The sequence below is a fragment of the Girardinichthys multiradiatus genome, chromosome 1 (genome assembly GCF_021462225.1).
Source record: "Girardinichthys multiradiatus isolate DD_20200921_A chromosome 1, DD_fGirMul_XY1, whole genome shotgun sequence".
Taxonomy (NCBI): domain Eukaryota; kingdom Metazoa; phylum Chordata; class Actinopteri; order Cyprinodontiformes; family Goodeidae; genus Girardinichthys; species Girardinichthys multiradiatus.
This window is the reverse complement of record NC_061794.1, coordinates 4047052-4066047: the sequence shown is the minus strand read 5'-3', so window position 1 is coordinate 4066047 and position 18996 is coordinate 4047052. Positions and strand designations below refer to the sequence as shown.

General features: G+C 40.2%; 1 protein-coding gene across 4 annotated transcripts in view; it reads left to right on the top strand.

Moving 5' to 3' along the window:
- The window catches only part of prkcz (protein kinase C, zeta), a 227597-nt gene that overhangs the window by 73206 nt on the left and 135395 nt on the right, over positions 1–18996 (top strand). Inside the window, exon 1 of one of the 4 annotated variants that reach the window (XM_047364813.1) lies at positions 14165–14359. The exons of the other annotated variants lie outside the window; for them this stretch is intronic. Within the exon in view, the coding sequence (XP_047220769.1) occupies positions 14323–14359 (37 nt within the window). The 5' untranslated portion in view covers positions 14165–14322. Of the gene's footprint in view, positions 1–14164; positions 14360–18996 lie in introns of those variants that run through there. 4 annotated transcript variants of the gene reach the window in all.

The following is an 18996-nucleotide window of genomic DNA, read 5'->3' as shown; positions in this document are numbered from 1 at the left end:
GTATGATGGTGTTGAAGGCCGAGCTGAAGTCTACAAACAGGATCCTGGCGTACGTCCCTGGGTGGTCGAGGTGTTGCAGGATGAAGTGTAGACCTAAGTTAACAGCATCATCTGCCGACCTGTTTGCTCGGTAAGCAAATTGCAGGGGGTCCAGCAGGGGGCCTGTGATGTCTTTCAGGTGCTTCAACACCAGCCGCTCAAAGGATTTCATGACCACAGACGTCAGGGCTACAGGCCTGTAGTCATTTAATCCTAGGATGGTGGGTTTCTTGGGAACCGGGATGATGGTGGATCGTTTGAGGCAGGAGGGGACCTCACATTTCTCCAGTGATTTGTTGAAGATCCTTGTGAAGATCGGAGCGAGTTGATTTGCACAGGCTTTCAGGCATGGTGGGGAGACGTTATCAGGTCCTCCAGCTTTCTTTGTTTTCATGCGCTGAAAGAGCCTGTTTACATCTTCCTCAGAGATCTTTAATGCAGGCAGAGGACCTGAAGGTAGGGGGTTGGTAGCTTTGTGGGAAGAACTTGTTCCTGAATGGGATGTGGAGGGGATGATTTGAGGTGTGAATAGCTTCTTGTCATGTCTGCAGTAGAAGCCATTCAGACGGTTGGCCAGGAGATGACTCTGTTCAGGATGAGTGGGGGGGCTCCCATAGGCAGTCAGGTTTCTCAGACCGGTCCATACAGCTGAAGTGTCACCAGTAGAAAGGTTGTTCTTAAGCTTCTCACTGTAGCTTCTCTTGGCTGCTTTGATCTCCTTTGTAAGTCTGGTCCTGGCCTGCCTGTACCGCGCCCAATCTCCACTGCTGTGAGCTTCTTCCTTTTCCCTGCGCAGATTCCTGAGGTGTGGAGTAAACCATGGCTTGTTATTCCTAAAGGTGCAGAAGGTCTTGGTCTGCACACACATGTCCTCACAGAAACTGATGTATGATGTCACCACATCAATTAGTTGGTTTAGGTCAGTGGCTGAAGTTTCAAAAACAGTCCAGTCTGTGCATTCAAAGCAGGCCTGTAGCATCTGCTTTGATTCCTCAGTCCACTTCTTAGCAGTGTGAACCGTGGGTTTGGAAGCTCTTAGTCTCTGTCTGTAGGTTGGGATGAGGTGGATAAGAGAATGATCCGAGAAACCCAGAGCAGCCCTGGTAACAGCATGATATGAGTCCTTTAAAGCTGTGTAACAATGGTCCAGTGTGTTTTTGTCTCTGGTGGGACACTTAATATGCTGTCTGTAGGAGGACTTGGTTGGTGTGCATGGAGTAGCTTTAAACTAGTTTAGATTATATTCAAAAGACAGAAGTGTTTGTATCCGTCTAGGAGCCGCTGAGTCCTCTATTGCCCTGAGGTACTTGTGGAGTACCTCAAGGCTCTGTACATGGCCCTCTTTTCTTTGTATTTACTTCCTTTGATGATACCCAAATCTATATGCCACTAAAATGGCATATTCATGACTTTAGTCAGTGAACTTCTTACTTTGGAATAAACTAAAGACTGAGGCTGTTTTGTTTGAGCTCAGTGATGCTTGCAAAGCCAGTACTGATTTGGGCCAATAACACAACAGTTGACTCACACAGCAATGAATCTAGGTGTTAGGATGGACAGTGACTTTAAGCCTGATGTTCAGGTCAAATCAGTGGTCGAGTCCAGTTTTTTTGAGTCTAGACAACTAACCAAGGTTAAACCATGTCTGTCAAGCCATCACTTTGAGATCTTAATCCATGCTTTTATCTCAACTCCTTTAGACTACCGCATTACACTTTATCGGGCTGAACCTGTCACCACTTACTCAACTTTAGCTGGTTGAAATTGCTGGCGCCCAGTTTTTAACTGGTACCAAAAAACAAGAGCATATTACTCCAGTTTTGGCATCGCTGCATTGGCTTCTGGTTGATTTCAGGATTGATTTTAAAGTTCTTTAATTAGTTTTTAAATGCCTGCATGATCTTCGCCCCACAGAATCGTGAAAAACAGGATTCTGATCTAATATACCTAGAGAGGTCTTGCTTTGAGATGTATGAGTCCTTGACATTTGCATAAAACAAATCCAACGTTTTGTTTTCTCTGGTAGAATAACTGACAAACTTTTGAAACATTGGAAGTGAAGCAGAGAGTGAAGCATTGTTAAAATCACCAGATATTGCCACAAATGAATGGCAATGTTGTGTCTGTAGCTTAGCAACAACTGAGCTAAAGACATCAAATGCGGTGTTTTTAACAGCTGATGATGGAATGTAAGCCTTTGCCAAAATAACACTGGTGAACTCCCGTGGTAAGTAATATGGCCGAAAACTTACTGCTAACAGTTCAATATCTGGAGCTGTAGAAACGACACTTCACATTAACATGTCCTGGATTACATCATCTGTTGTACTTGTGTACAACAGATGATGTTGTACAAGTACTGCTAATCCACATCCTTTGTGTTTGCCGCTCCTCTTTGAATCTTTGTCGGCTCAAATGGTTAGAAAGCCCACCAGAGAGACAATGGAATCGGGGATATGATCCTGCAGCCATGTCTCAGCAGAACACATAATACTGCATTCCTGATACTCTGGCTGGGTCCTGGTTAGGGCTTGGCATCCAGCTTGTTTCCTAAGGATCTTGCCCATCAATATTAATAGAAGAGATAATTTCAACTTCTCTCTCTCCTCTGCTCCAGCTCTGCATCCATGGTGCCTCCTTTCTAACCTATCAGGGATTTAGGACCGTAGTTTAAGTATTATTTGAGCTCTTGAGATGTTAACTTCTCCTGGTTGCAAAAACAACCACCTTGTTGTTATGGTTATGCATTATAACAAATGTCCAAAAGTAAAAACGGATCAGCAAAAATCCTTCCAGCTGCAAAGAAACAAGTTGCAGATGTCCTTTTGGAAGGTAAACAAATCTGTGTTTCCATGGTGGCATGGCAGGGCACAACATGGCAAACGCACCTGGCTGCAGACTGTATGTGGTGGAACTCCTGTAGCATAGTTCCGTTGTTAGCCAGACCTGCGACAATAAGCAGTCTTAGGCTGATCTTCGCTGGTGGCAGCACACTCTCATATCTGTCTATCCACAGAATGCTGAGCAGTGGTGAAGAAGTTTAATTCCTTGATAGTTTTGGAGCAAAACATGGTTTCACATTTTAAAAGGGAGAGGAACAGAACCTGTTGAGTAATGATGATGGTGGGAGGCACACTTTAAATGTTGTAAACATTGCTATAATGTTGCTATAATGAATGCTGAGGAGTGACGTGTGAGTCCTGAACAAACTGTTCAACACTCGTAAGTCACATGTCTGACTCTGGAATCATGATTCTTTGTGTCTATTAACACGTTCCCTGACTCTTCTCTGCTATTGCTAACTAGCCAACTATAGAAAAGAGAACTTACACAATATGTAACTGTGCAGCTATTATTGTAACTGTATATATATTTATATTATTTAATTTAAACATTGTATTGGTCCTATGGGGAAAAAAATAATCATCTCACAGTTTCCTTCTCTGCAATGAGCAGTGAATAGAAGAATAGCTCAGTTGCCTAGCACCACTCACTGACTTGCTAACTCAATCCTGCACAACAAATCTTTAAATCTTTTCCAGTGCAGCAACTACTCACTCACTCTTTTGCTCCTGTGGCTGTTTGTGGCTGCCTTATCTGAGCTGACATTACACCCAACCAAGGAGTACATCATTTTTCACAGTTTTCTATTTACTCTTTATCTTTGTTTATTACACAATGGCAGTGTGGAATCTGCAGTGTGCTTTTGTACACTTGAGGTTAGATTTAAGAGCTGCACAAGTCAGGTTGTTCCCAGTCAATCCTGATTTCTATTATCGATGAGGTCTGACCTGCCAAGTTCAGTTTAGGATGATTGTGATTTTCCTTATTTGGTTAAAATTAATTTTATTCAGCAATTATTCGTCACAAAGACAGATAAATGTGCTGCAGGTTCTGAGATGGGGTTAGTAGTTTTAAAACAAGCAGGAAATGGGTGTGATGGTGGCAAAGGGGTAGAACGCGCGACCCATGTATGGGGGCCTTAATCCTCAGGTTTAAGTCCTGGGCCTTTGACTTCTGCTGCATGTCTTCCCTCACTCTTTCTCTCCATTTCCTGCCTGTTCACTTTCATAAAATAAGAAAAATTAAAGGTCACTAGTGCATAAAAAAAGACAATAAAAAAAAAAGAGCAGGAAATGAACTCAAACTGCATCAAAGGACATGCTGTTTTTTTCATTTTGATGCACTGAATTAAAAGCTAACATGTTTCAGTATTTTTCAATCAGCAGTCAGAGCCAATTTAAAATCAGCTACATTTTGTAGTGCTAATAACTGAACAGACTCCCAGTTCACTTTTAAGCAGTAGCTGCTACTGAAGGAAGACTGGAGCATAAATGTTGGCACCTGCTATGAACTTACCTTAACACCAAAGTTTTTTTCAATAGCTTCTTCCTCAACGTTGATTTTCACCAAACAGATATTATGTAAAGGTCAGCTTGTGTCTTTATCACTCACTATAAACTTCCAAACAGAAGTTGTGGAGCTATATTTTGTTGCATTAACTGAAAGAAAAATCTCTACTTTTTGATGCCAAAAGAAACAGTCAGTAAGACTGTTTCTTTTGGTATCCAACTAGCAGCTAACCAGTATTCATTGCTGCTTTTGACCACCTCTCTTTTTGGCCAGTAGTTTACATTTATTTATAACTGAAAAGATTGGTTTTATTGGGAACATGTAACACTTAGTTGTTGAGGATGTATATTTGACAAGATTATTAGGCCCAAGCCTAAGGCCTATTGTAATTGCCGTATTTCTTCTTTTTTTTTTTTTTGACCCTTAAAGCTGCTTTTTGGTGGCCTAAGCATATATGAAAACTCACCAAACTTTACAAAAAATTGTCCCCCAACTAAAAGTTTTGATTTTTAATGAAATTGAAAATGGGCATGGTGAAATGGCTCTACAGAGCAGACCAGTTTGTTAGACTGAAGGGTTGTGTGTCTAACCAGGTAGTCGGCAGCACAGGAGCACCACAGGGGGCTGTACTCTCACCATTCCTCTTCACTCTGTACACCTCAGACTTCCAGTACAAGACAGGCTCCTGTCATCTGCAAAAATACTCGGATGATTCTGCAGTTGTGGGGTGGATCAGAGATGGACAAGAAGCTGAGTACAGGGAGCTGGTGGACCGCTTTGTGGCATGGTCAAGTCAAGTTTATTTATATAGCGCTTTTCAGCAGCAAGGCACTCAAGGCGCTGTACATAAGAAAAAACATTAGTGATACAGAAAATCAAACAACAGAGGTCATTTTAAAAAAAACCAAATAAAATAAAGAGAATAGAATGATGGATAAGAAAATGAAAGGACAATTGGACTGAAAACTTAACTTATAATGTTTTATATGGCACAGTCAAAGGCCACTCTAAATAAATACGTTTTTAATCTTGATTAAACTTGGGGTTTCAGCGCTTTTACAGTTTTCTGGGAGTTTATTCCACATTAGTGGAGCATAAGAACTAAAAGCTGCTTCTCCATGTTTGGTTCTGGTTCTGGGTATGCAGAGTAGATTTGAGCCCGAAGACCTGAGAGGTCTGGGTGGTTGATACACTGACAACAAGTCTGGAATGTATTTTGGTGCTAAGCCATTAAGTGATTTATAGACTAACAGAAGTATTTTAAACTCTATTCTCTGAGCTACAGGGAGCCAGTGTAGGGACTATAGAACCGGGGTGATGTGCTCCACTTTCTTAGTTCTAGTGAGGACGCGAGCAGCAGTCTTTTGGATCAACTGCAGCTGTCTGATTGACTTTTTAGGCATACCTGTGAAGACACCGTTGCAGTAATCAATTCTACTAAAGATGAACGCATGAATTAGTTTTTCAAGGTCCTGCTGATACATTAGTCCTTTAATCCTGGAGATGTTCTTTAGGTGATAGAAGGCCGAGCTTGTTACTGTCTTTATGTGCCTCTGAAGGTTCAGGTCTGAGTCCATCACTACACCCAGGTTTCGAGCCTGACTGGTGGTTTCTAGCTGTATTAACTGAAGCTTTGTGCTAACTTTTAAACGCTCTTCCTTTGGTCCAAAGATTATTGCTTCAGTTTTGTTTTGATTAAGCCGAAGAAAATTTTGGCCCATCCATGCATTGATTTCTTCTAAGCATTTACCCAGCGCTTGAATGGGTTCATAGTCACCTGGTGACATCGTAACGTATAGCTGTGTCGTCTGCATAGTTATGATAACTTATGTTGTTGTTTATTAAAATTTGAGTTAGGGGGAGCATGTAGATATTGAATAGGAGGGGCCCTAAGATGGACCCTTGGGGAACGCCACATGTGATTTTTGTGATCTCTGATGTAAAGTTACATACTGACACAAAAAAGTCCCTGTCCTTCAAGTAGGATTTAAACCAATTGAGTACTGTACCAGAAAGGCTGACCCAGTTTTCCAGGCGCTCTAATAAAATGGAGTGATCAACAGTGTTGAATGCTGCACTAAGGTCCAATAATACCAGCTCTGTGGTTCTTCCACAGTCTGCATTTATACGGATGTCATTGAACACCTTGACAAGAGCAGTCTCTGTACTGTGGTGAGCAGCAAGCCTGACTGGAAGACATCGAAGCGGCTGGACATTGTTAGGAAGTTGTTTAACTGCTGAAACACAGCTTTTTCAATAATCTTGCTGATGAAGGGGAGGTTTGATATAGGCCTGTAGTTCTGTAGTAGCAGCTTGTCCAAGTTGCTCTTTTTCAATAGAGGTTTGATAATTATTGTTTTCAGGGCCTGGAAAAAAACTCCTGACAAGAGGGACGCGTTTATTATTTGTGTTAAATCAGATGTTATTACAGGGAAAGCTTTCTTAAGGAAAGAGACAGCATCAAGACAGCAGGAAGAAGAGCTTAGTTGGCGTATGATTTCTTCTAAGTTTTTGTCGTTTATTTGGTGAAATTGGGAAATTTTGTCAAAATCAGTTCTAGTTGGAGACAACTTTGGTACTGGAGTTGATGTGGATGTGCTGACTGCCCCTCTGATCTTTTGGTATTTTTTAGTGAAGAAGTTAGCAAATTCATTTCAGACCCTGGTAGAGTGGAGTTCAGATGCTACAGTTACAGGAGGGTTTGTTAACCTGTCGACCGTGGCAAATAATGCACGAGCATTGTTTATGTTTTTGCTGATGATCTCAGAAAAGAAAGATTCCCTTGCATTTTTCAGTTGTAGGTTATATCTGTATAGTCTCTCTTTGTAGATAATATAGTGAACCTGGAGTCCAGTCTTTCACCACCTGCGTTCAGCTTTTCGACACTCCTTTTTTTCACTTCTGACTGGTGGAGCACTTCTCCACGGAGAGATTTTCTTTTCCAGAAATACTTTCACTTTAATTGGAGCAATTGAATCAATGATGTATGAGATTTTAGAATGAAAGTTATCTACCAGCTCATCTACAGTGTTACAGGGCAAAGTGGAGGTAGAAGAGTAAATCTGGTTAAAGGTTTCAGCAGCACCGTCCTTAAAGATGCGTTTTTCTTATAATGTCTCTTTGGCAAACTGACCCATTGTAGATGATGCTTTCAAAAATAACAGAAAAGTGGCCAGATAGGGCAACATCAGTTACAGACACCTTGGAAATGTTTAGATCCTTAGTAATGATCAAGTCCAAAATATGTCCCTGTTTGTGCGTTTGCTGTTTAACATCTTGAGTCAAACCAAAATTTCTAAGAGTGTCACATAGTTCTATTGCACTTCTGTCTTCAAGATTGTCCATGTGAATGTTGAAGTCTCCCACTATAATTAAACAGTCATAATCAACACATATCACAGATAAAAGCTCATCAAAATCACTGAAAAAGTTTGTTTTGGACTTAGGAGGCCTGGAAATATTCAAGAACATGGTTCGGACAGGGCTCTTTACCTGGAGAGCCAAATATTCAAGAGTCAAATTTGCCCAGAAATACTTTTTTACACTCTAAAAATCTTCAAACAAAGTAGCCACCCCTCCACCTTTTCTTAGCTGTCTGCTCTCATAAAGAAAATTGTAGTTCGGAGGCATCAACTGTATCAGAATGGGAGCTTCATTAAATTCATGTAACCATGTTTCTGTTAAAAACATAACATCAAGATTGTGGTCAATAATGAAGTCATTGATTAAAAATTATTTTCCTGACAGAGATCTAATGATCAATAAAGCCAGTTTATATGACTTAGTTGCTGATATTAACTCTGTGTCTGGTTGTACCTGACATTTTATGGCTTTTTTTTTTTCATTTATTACTGTCTCTTATCCGTTTGGCTTTGTTCTTTCTGTCACGTATAAGCACAGAGATTTTACAATTATCTCCTATTAGGGGCCCAAGTTTTTCCTGGACATGCTCATTTCTGATAGAGTTACCACTGGGGCCCAGACTGCATCACAGAGAAGTGATTTGAAGGTCCTGATTAGGAGGAGAAAAATTAGGAGGTGGTGGAGGTCTGCGGGGGAGGGTTGTATAATGGGGAGGTCCACCTCTCCCGTGGATTTCAACGGGGAGGTTTATTCTCAGTGTTCTGATTGCCGGCTGAGTCGTTGAGCTGGCTGTCACTGTTTGGGATCACAGGCAGAGTTGAATCATCGTTGTACCCCATATTCACCTCCACATTCACTTCTAGTCGATGGATTTTCATCTCCAAAACAGCCAATTTCTTTAAAAGTTTGTCGAAGTCCTCTGTGGTGAAGGGAGGCATTTTGTGCTGATTAGCTCGCGTCAACTTGTCTTTCTTTTGAGTTCGATTATAAAAACATCAAAATCCTTTAGAAAAAAAAAAAAATAAAATAACAATAATAATCCTTGGGAGTCGCTGGTAAGAAGTAGTTTTAGTCCAATGTTTTTGTAATTTTGGCTAAGAGATAAAAAGTTAGGAGTAAAAGAATGCAAGCAAGCAGGGAGCTTAGGAGAAAAGCGTCTCAGCAGGCAGAGGCGGAAGCAGAATGGTGTAGAAACAATCATTGAACGTGACTAAAACAAAGGAGATGATTATAGATTTTAAGAGAAACAAGAACAGGTCAAACACTATTTCCATCATGGGAGAAGAAGTGGAGGTGGTGGAGGAGTATAAATACCTCGGTGTTCACCTGGACAACAGACTGGAGTGGAGATGCAGCTGTGAAGCCATCTACAAGAAGGGACAGAGGAGGCTATATTTCTTGAGGGAGCTTAGGTCCTTTGGTGTTTGCAGCAAGATGCTGCATATCTTCTATAAGTCTGTTGTGGAGAGTGTGATCTCTTCTGCCATGATCTGCTGGGGAAGCAGCATCAGAGCCAGGGACTTAAAAAAGCTCAACAAGCTAATAAAGAAGGCTGGCTCTGTTCTGGGGACTCCTCTAGAATCTCTGGAGATCATTGTGCAAAGAAGGATTCTTCATAAAATAAAATGAAGAACATTATGGAGAACCCTTAGCATCTTCATGAAACTGTCCTACAACAACTTCACTCAGAGGCTTCTTCAGATCTGCTGTAAGACGGAGCGCTACAGGAGACTTCCTGCCCACAGCCATCAGCATCTACAACGGCTCTTTCAAGAAACCTGCATGATATGAACTACAACAACATTTCATTTCCCTTTGGGATTCATAAAGTATTTTTGAAATGAATTGAAGTAGTTTTCTGTTGTCAAATGTTTCTTGTGTTAAAAGGCATCGTGGATCTGCAATATATTATTGTCAGCTTTTGTACTTTTGTTTTTTTGTAAACCAGCTTTTATTCTTCTCTTATTCTCTTTGTTATCTAGCCTCTGCCATTGTTCATTTGGAGCAGTTGGATATGTTATAATGCCATAGATATTGATTTTCTAACAGAGTTACATTGTATTACATTTATTTCAAACAAGTGCTGTGACTCAAGAATTGGTGTAATATGATCTGGTGTTGGTCAGGGCTCTGTCAACAACAGCATTTTCTGCAGTTTTTAGTTTAAACAAGTTTAGTTAGATTACCTCTAATCTTTTTCTTTTGGGACCAAAAGCAGTAACTGACTTTCTCATTGGCAGTTGGCTGGAGGAATTTCTTACCCATCCACACACTGATATCATGGATGCACTCTCTTAGTGACTGAAAGGGACTCTGCTCATGAGGTGACACAAAGATATAAAGTTGTCTGTCATCAGCAAAGATGAAGTAAGACATGTTGTAATACTACATGATTTGAGCTAGGGGGATCATGTAGATGCTTACTAGAAGTGACCTGAGAAAGGAGCATTGAGGAACACCATATGTGATCTTTGTTTGCTCAGATTTATAATAGGCAAGTGTGTCATTTCTATCACTAACTTAAATGTGATAATAAAGGATTTTACTGATGTAGTGGTTTTCCTGTTACTATCTGTGTAACTATAATACCAGGATTTTAAAATATCATGTGGATTAGTATTGGATTTCTATTCAGATAATGTAGGTAAACATGGCTCATTAGGTTTGCCAGAGCAAATTAGCTTGTAGTAAAAAACAGAATCTGATGCTTTAGTTTTTTTAAATATTTGATTTTCAGTTTATAAGTAGCATACAACTTTTTAAATTCATAATCAGGTTAGCCTCATACTCTGAATATTGTTAATCCATTTGTTTCCCCAGTGTTAATCAAAAATAACCTGTGTAAACCCAGACAGTAATGTATTGTCTTTGCTTGCAGTTGCTAAATTTCTTAAAGTATAAATCATCTTTATAATCAAACTGATTGTGGTTTTAATGGTTTTTCTAGCCAAAGTGTTGATTCAATGATAGTAACTGAGGCTGTTGCAGACAAGTTCAGTTTAAGTAAAAATGTCTTGAAGGTTGTGCTGATAATTGTCTCCAGCCTGCAGAATAGCCTTCCCTTTTCGCTGTTAAAGAATGCAGAAAATGCTTGTGTAACCTCCCTGCTGTTGCAACACTGGCTGGCAAGGAAAGACCAAAGCCTGTCCAAGAGTGTTTGGCTAAGAGGGAGATTCTTCTATGAGCGTGTCCTAAATGAAAGTGTTCAGGGTGGAATTTATGGCTTTAATCATCTTGTCAGCTGAGGGGTTTACATTTACATACTAAATAGTTTCAGTTTGTGCGGAAATAAAACATGTTTGGGGTCAGGGGGTTGTGTGTCCACAGATTGGAAGCTTTTTCAGATTGGCATGTGGGAAGTCTGGAAGTTTGGTCAAATTTGACTGATGTTTCCTCAGCAGTCCTGAGCTGTTGTGTGATGTAACGAGGCGCAAGGAGCTGCTATCGCTAACGTTCTTGGGAATATTTATTGGAGCAAGACTGTCAACACTTTTCTTTAATGTAGTGTTTGTTAGTCTCTCTATTAATAACAACAACAGAACTGTCATACAGATACTTGGGTCAGTCCATGTTGACCTTTGCGATGCTAGAGCATCCTGTGATCAGTAAATATGAACAATTATCATGACAAACACTGGAAATAATTTTAGGGTGTATTTTATTTTATTTTTTACATGTTTACATGTAGTATATTATGGAGATTCAAAAACATGGCATTTTCAATAGCCTCAATATTTCCGGATGTTTTCTTATGAATATAATCCATTCCAGTTTTTTTACATAACTTTTAAACCAAAGAATTTGTGTATCAGAAGGAGCCTGCTAGACAGTGTGTATTATTATTATTATTGTTATTATTATTATTATTTCCAAATCTCACTCCAAGTAGCTCTTAGTGGAGTTCCTGCAGTTACTGTCCTATCTGTTAAATTCAGAATATTCACACAATCATTTTGGTGCCTTCTGCCCACTTTGATTTTAAACGGATGTTTCAAGTTTGATTTATCCGACAGCTCCTCAGAATCTGATGGGTAGAAAGTGAGCTTTTATCAGTTCAAACAACGCAAACCTGATCAAATTGAATAGAACACATTCTCACTAACGTAACTGTACAGACGTTCATTCATTGACTTTTGTCTTGGTAGTGGTTCTTTATTGCTGTGTGGTATTCAAAGTACTACATCCAACATGCACAGTTGGAGCGCAGCCAACGGTCGGTGCTGCCAGGGATCTATAGCAGCTTTAGGTGTGCAACACAGATGTGGCGATGAGGCTTTGTAAAATTCAACTGTAAGACATTTGCTTTAAACATTGGAAACATGAGATGAGTTTAGGTTGCTTGAACTGTTGATAATTTCCCAGTACTTTTGCATTAGTTTGCCTAACATGTTCTATTTTAAAGGAAAGGGTGTATTGCAGCACACTTAGTCTTCAGTGCGAATATTTCTGTTAGAGTTCAAAGCAGTCCAGCCTTCTACTACTGACCTTTATGTCTAGTGATTATCAACTATAGAACAGAGAACAGCAGGTTGAATGTTTCATACAGTTTTTCTCTTCCATTATTAATTACATTTAGCTGCAGTTTTTTTCTGAAAAAAACCCAAAACATATTCTAGTCTTGATTCTTGCAAGTCCATACCAAGGTTGTAGGAAATTAGGTTTTGACTTATTTCTCCAAATGGACATCACCTTTATAGCACTTTCTTGTCTTACTCACCAATCAGCATTCACACATCAAAGTGTGTGGATGTGGGAAAACTGGAAATTTCCCAGTTGTCAGAAGACTACCACATCAGAATCACAGCCTCCTTCTGTCTTCTGCCGGTTGAGGAGGGATCAGGTCTGAAGAAAAATGAGGGGAATCATGCGTCCGTGATCAAATTAAAGAAAAAACCGGTAATTTCTCATCCGTCCAGGAGGGGAAAAGATGAACCGTTAGTCGACTGCATTACACAAGGAGGAAAACTCATCTCCTTGGAAATAGAACCTCTGTGGGTTCCCACCTGCGCCGAGTGTCGGCGTGGTCTTCGATCGGCAAATAAATCTCCTGATCTTCTCGTATCAGACAGATTTCCAGCTTTCAAGCTCTTCCAGGAATCGCCTTGTGGAGCAAAAGTTCACCTGCAAGCTCTTGTCTCTCCAGATATGCGCCTCCGTTGCGCTGTCCTGTGAGACAGGCGGGAAATGGCAACGAAACCCTGCGTCTCAACCGGTTTATGCTCCCAGTGATGTCAGAGCCGCGACGTCTGTTGAGCTGCGTGTGTCACAATGTGCGACCAAAATGGATGACCCCAACACGTGTAATACATCAGGTTTTAGGTTGGGGAGTCTTTATGATGGACTAAGTTTGTGCAAAATTAAAGGTGATACAAATTAGCACTAACTCATAAAAGAGCACAAACTCACACTTAACTCTACAAGCCCACATTAATACTGATTTCAAACAGCCTAGTGTTTTAGTCATGGCAGCTGGGGGCCACGCAATAATAAACAATGAGCCTGATCTGAAATAAACAGACATTTATTACATCTTTTAGAAAACAGTATTTAATTTATTTTCGGTTTTGCAGGTTATCAGCTGGAGAAACTAATCTAACACAGTTCATTATACGTTGAAGTGGAGAACACAACAACAATAAAGTATCTGATTGAAATGTTCAGTTTAGTAGGTGACACTGACCTTTAACCTGCAGTTGAACCAGAGAATAGAAAACAGATGCCACCCTGAGCATTATGGGAAACAGCAGCTTACCTTAAAGCAGACGTGAGATTAGCGTTCACCCTCTTTGCATATTGAATAAATACTGCAAGCAAAGCTTTGGTTTAAAATGTCATAGACAGGAAACAGTTTTCCATGTATTTGTAAACAATTTCCTGGTTCTGGATTAGTTGGTTTCCCTGGATTTACCTTTCATCTATAGCTGGAATTCCCAGCAGCTCTAACCTAAAGTGGTGAGCTGGACATCACCTGTCCCATGCTGTCTTCTATCGATGCATTGACACACAGATCTGTGATAAAATTCATCTCTAGTCTGCTTTCTAGGCAAGTGTAGATGTCATCTAGGATGTCCAAGTAAAAATAGTTTATATTTGGGTTAAAATATGTAGGGTCCAGAGGATACTGCTGCTGAAATCAAAGACACTTTTGCCATCTTGTGGGCATGAGGCTGAAACTGCAACATTATTGCACACTGCTCTAAAAAAAGCTCAGTCATGTGGTTTAGTTTTCTCTTCTGCCAGGAGCATTTGCTGCACAACCAGATTAGGGTTAGAATAGGTTAGTTGCAGATGTTTCTGTAGTTATGCCTCCTTTGATGTGTTTAACTCAGTGTGTTTATGGCAAAAGGCTGAAGATGAGCACTTCTCAGGAGGCTGCAGGGGAATAAAGAGGGAGGGGAGCAGGGAGGGAAGAGAGAGCAGAACAGAAGGTGAAGCAGCTCGACGGGAGCAGGATGAGGAGAACAGTTAGAGATGTGGAAGAAGTCTGGATGAGGACGAGTTACTGAGCAGGAAATCACCCAGAGATCCAGAGTATGAAGGAGTGGTGGTTCACGTTTGGCTGGAGGGATGCTGCTCACTCTGCTCTTCTACTTTCGAGTCAAAGGTAGGAGAACATGGATGGATCTTCAAGCTAAGGTTCTGATTGGGCGTCGATGTTTAGATGTAATGTAGTAAAGAACATCACTATGTATCGGATGTTAAACAAAAAATTAATAGATTTGACAAAATAATTCTAAATGCATTGGAAACAACCCAGTTTTTCATCAGAGACACCTTATTTGATAGAATGAAGCCAAACAAATCTTGAGTTCAGTCTGTTTAACTTGACTAAAAATGATGCAGCAACTGCATCCAGACCAGATCTCCTCCATGCTTCCTTTGCTTGCAGCACAGAAGGATCTCTTCTGTCACCCTCAGAAGTTCTGCCTCTCAGATGGTGTTAGAACCAAAGGAGCTGTCGATTGGACTTTTGATGGCCACACAGAACATGACTGTATATATACACTATATTGCCAAAAGTATTTGTGTCTATTATTACATGTACATGAACTGATGACATCTTATTCTTAATCTAGAAAGTCCAGTTCGTTGATGGACCACGGTTTCCAGCAGTAGCAGCTTTAACTATTATGTGAACATCTTCCTCAAGGTTTAGGAGAGTGTTCATAGTTGGATGAGAAAACCAGAATTGCAGCCTCTGCTCTCAATTATCCCAAAGGTGTTGAAGAAGGTTGAGGTCAGAACTCTGTGCAGGCCAGTCAAGTTTCTCCACATCAAACGTTGTATGCCTGCAGCCATGGAAGCGATTGGAACACAGGGATTCATTGATTTGGTGGTGAGACCCAATAGTGTTGGCAATATAGTGCAGATACTGTTATTTTATTAATTCATTTAGACATTAGTAGATCACAACTCCAGACCACAGAGCTTTTTGTGTTTTTGTCCTTAAAATGCATTAACCTAAAGGCATGTTTTAGATGTAAGAAAATATTCACCTTAATATACAGTTGTTTCAGGATTTTATTTAAAAACTATTGCTTTTATACTGTAAACGTTAAACCCCCTTAACTGCAGGAATGCTAAAAATAAAAAGCTGTTAGGTTGTGGTGTGATGTTTTCACTTTAATAGTCTTCTCTCATTACTAAGGTTATGAGAAAGGTCAATTAGGCAGCGATTGAAGCTGAGATTTTCTTTGCATATCTGCTGATCCGTACCTGTGATTTCCAGCATGTAGCATGGTGAATGTTCTGAAACTCCGCTCACATTTAGGATTTACTGTAACTCAGTGTGTCAAGCTGCCTCTGAAGCCTTCACAGCTCCTTGCTTTGGAGCTCTTTTTAAGATGTGAATGAGGACTTTGTTCAGTGAGATTGTCTGTTGAACTGAAAGGAAAAGATTGCACATAGTACTGTTGTTGTCAGTTAGAAGCTTCAACTGCTTGTGCAACCACAGTGATGACCAGCAACTTCAAAAATAACATCCAGCTTTTATTGTTTTATGTCAATGTGAACCAACAAGGTAATTCCCAGAGAGACAGAACAAGTTGTCATTTGGAGCGAGCTGGCCGAGTTTAGCCTAGTTACATTAGGGCAACCTGGTAACACTATGTTGTATTCTAGAGCTCTGAAATACTAGAAAACCTTGTCATGGCAATAATGTTATATCGATATCAGGTCAATATCAGCCTATTTTCTTCTTTCCTCTCGTTCTCGTGTGCTTCCATCACTCTGTGACTTTTAGCATTTTGGACAATATCATCTGTGTGCAGTCTGGACATATGCTGCGGTGAGACTCAGTCCAATTGGCAAAATATTACCTCAGCATGGAAACACTTAGCATATATTAGCCAACAATTATTGCACTCCAAACAGTTCTTTGCGATATGAATATTGCACACACTGATATTCTGAGAACAATATGTTCATGATATCTTGTGCAGTCCTAGTGTACTTTATAGTTTATTTTTGCTGCATGTTGTTCATAGTTAGTCAATTTTAAAGAAGTGCACTAGACTTGGTAGACAAGACATGTTTGTGAAAGCTTGTTGTTTTATTAAGGTAATTACTCTGTTCAACTAAACCGATTGCATCGAATCCCACTGTTTACCATAAAATAAGTGAATCAAATTGCATTGTAATATAGGGGGGTGAATCGCATTGTGTTGCATACTTTCTTCCATCTATGCTTCTACAATGACTGGGATTGTTGGCAGTGTATCGACTATAGACCAGAGATGCACAACCCAACTCCCCACCTGTGATAATTAGACCTAAACAAAGTACTCTGCTAGTCACTCTGAATCATTTGATGAACTCAATGAGATTTTGAGAATATAAACTAAAATAAAAGGAGTAAAATAGAACAAATGCAAAAGTATGAAGTTTTCACACGAAACGTTTTGTTGGAATAAACTGTCGGAACCCTGGAATTTAAATGGTGTCTTTAAGGAGAGGGATTGTAGAGGTCAGTCCGGCATTAAGTCTCTAGTAATGTGGTTCACTGAAACATTTTCCTAGGCCATGTGGGCTCATACTGGCTTCATCGCCCACTTTATTGCCATGCGCGCTGTTTTCATGCACACCTCAGTGCTCAGTGGGTTGAATTGGATGCGGGGGTAACATGGCAATAGATCTGTTTCCATGGTGTCACCTAGAAGGACTGACTCATCAGCATGTGACACTGACTTGTCTGCCATCCAGAGGATCCCACATGCTGGGTTGTACCGCTGTCATCCAGTGCTTTTCCTCCTACGGTCTCTGCTGCAGGAAACTCCTGAGCTCCAAACTCTTAAATATGGATCAGATTCCAGCATTTTAATTGGATGTCTTTAGCCATTCAGCATAATTTACGGTCTCATTTTTTGTGTAATTATTTAGGATATTAGGATAATAAGACAGTTGAATAAATATTTTATTTATGGTCAGGCTAATAATGTTAGTCATGCTATTATTCAGGGTTCCATTGTAAATAAGTCTAATTGTGTCAGAGCTTTTCATGGATTTCTGTAATGATCTCCAACAATTAAAAGCTTTTTAAATGAAAGCACCTTGTGGCAGTTTTTCATAGCCTCTTCTGTCACATTGCCGTCACTAACCTCAATGGATTTGAAAAGGATTTAATGTGATAAAGCAACACAAAAGTAAAGTGGTAGGAAAATGATACATGGTTAGATAAATGTTTGAGCTGAGCCAATATTTTGTAGTTTTCAGATTCTCCGTTGTGTTTAGCTCTGGACTTTGACTAGGCCATTCTAACACAGAATATTCTTGGATCTATACTATCCCATTGTAGCTTCAAGTCTTTTGCACTCTTTGGGATGAGTGGAAGGACAACAGATTAGATGTATATGGATGGATGGATAGATTGATACAACCGTCTGACAATGGAATAAGTAAAAGTCTGGAAATAAAAATTGTCTTTAATCAATCTCCATGCTTTTCCAGACTGCATAGGAACTGCCCTCTGGATTTTATTTTGATGTATTTGAATAAAGAAGGTTGTCTGAAGTGAGGCACACGACACTTCAGATATTTATTTGTGGAACAATGTTACAAACCTGTTATTTTCATACATGTTGGTTTGCAATAAAAAATCCAGATAAAATACCTTAAAGTCTTTGTAAGTGGTTGAAACTTGACAAAACATGGACAAGTTTAATGGGTATGAAGAGTTTTGCAAGAAGCTGTACTTCTGAAGAACTACATGAAAAACAAGGCTGGCTCTGTTCTGGAGACTCCTCTGGAACCTCTGGAAATCATTGTACAAAGAAGGATGCTTCATAAGATGAAGATCATTATGGAGAACCCTGAGCATCCTCTTCATCAGACTGTTGCACAACAACAGAGTCTCTTCAGTCAGAGACTTTTTCAGATCTGCTGTGAGACAGACCACTACAGGAGATCCATCCTGCCATCAACATCTACAACAGCTCTTTAAAGAAACCTGCATGATATGAACTACAACAACATTTAATTTCCCTTTGGGATTAATAAAGTATTTTTGTATTGAATTGAACTGACTCTTCACATTGTGAACTTGAGCTTCTTGTTCTGTGTTTGTATATGAGGGAAAGGCCGGTTTTGTTGGCGGTAACATGTGGCTGCTACCTTTCCTGTAAGGGAGAGGAACAATGTCTGGAAGTGAGTCAAGCTTCTGTAAATGTCCTGTCCAGACAGATTTGCTTGTACCAGCCGGAGCTTTAGCTGCTCGGGTCCCTTCTCAACCTGCAGGTCATCAACAGCATGCTCGTCTTTCCACCTTCTACAGAGGGAATAGCAGGACTCTGTGCATTGGCCTATACATCTGGAGGTGTTGTATTTTACCCTTTGTCTAACCTGTTGTCCTGCTTCACTCTGTGTCCTCCTTCTCACCCTGGCCCTTTGGAAGAAAAATAGGGCGCTGAAACAGTTGTATTCTCCTGAGGATTGTGCTGTAATAGCTCAGTGATTTGAAGGTGCACTAGTCAAGTGCAAACGTTGTGAGCATCAGCAGTGTTTCGGAGGTGTTTTCCACCACTCCGGCAGGGAGTGGATAGCCAATCGGGTCGTCTGAGCCAGAAATTGGTTTCTGAGTGAACGCACTAAACAGGAGCATCTGCTACAGCCTGAGGGGAATCAAGCAGGTGTTATCTGTTTGACAACAGATAATTCGATTAAACCTAAAGGAAGAAACAGAATCAGGAAGTCTCTCTGGTGTATTTGTGCTAGGGTTAAAAAGCTATTAGCAGGTCACTTATAGAG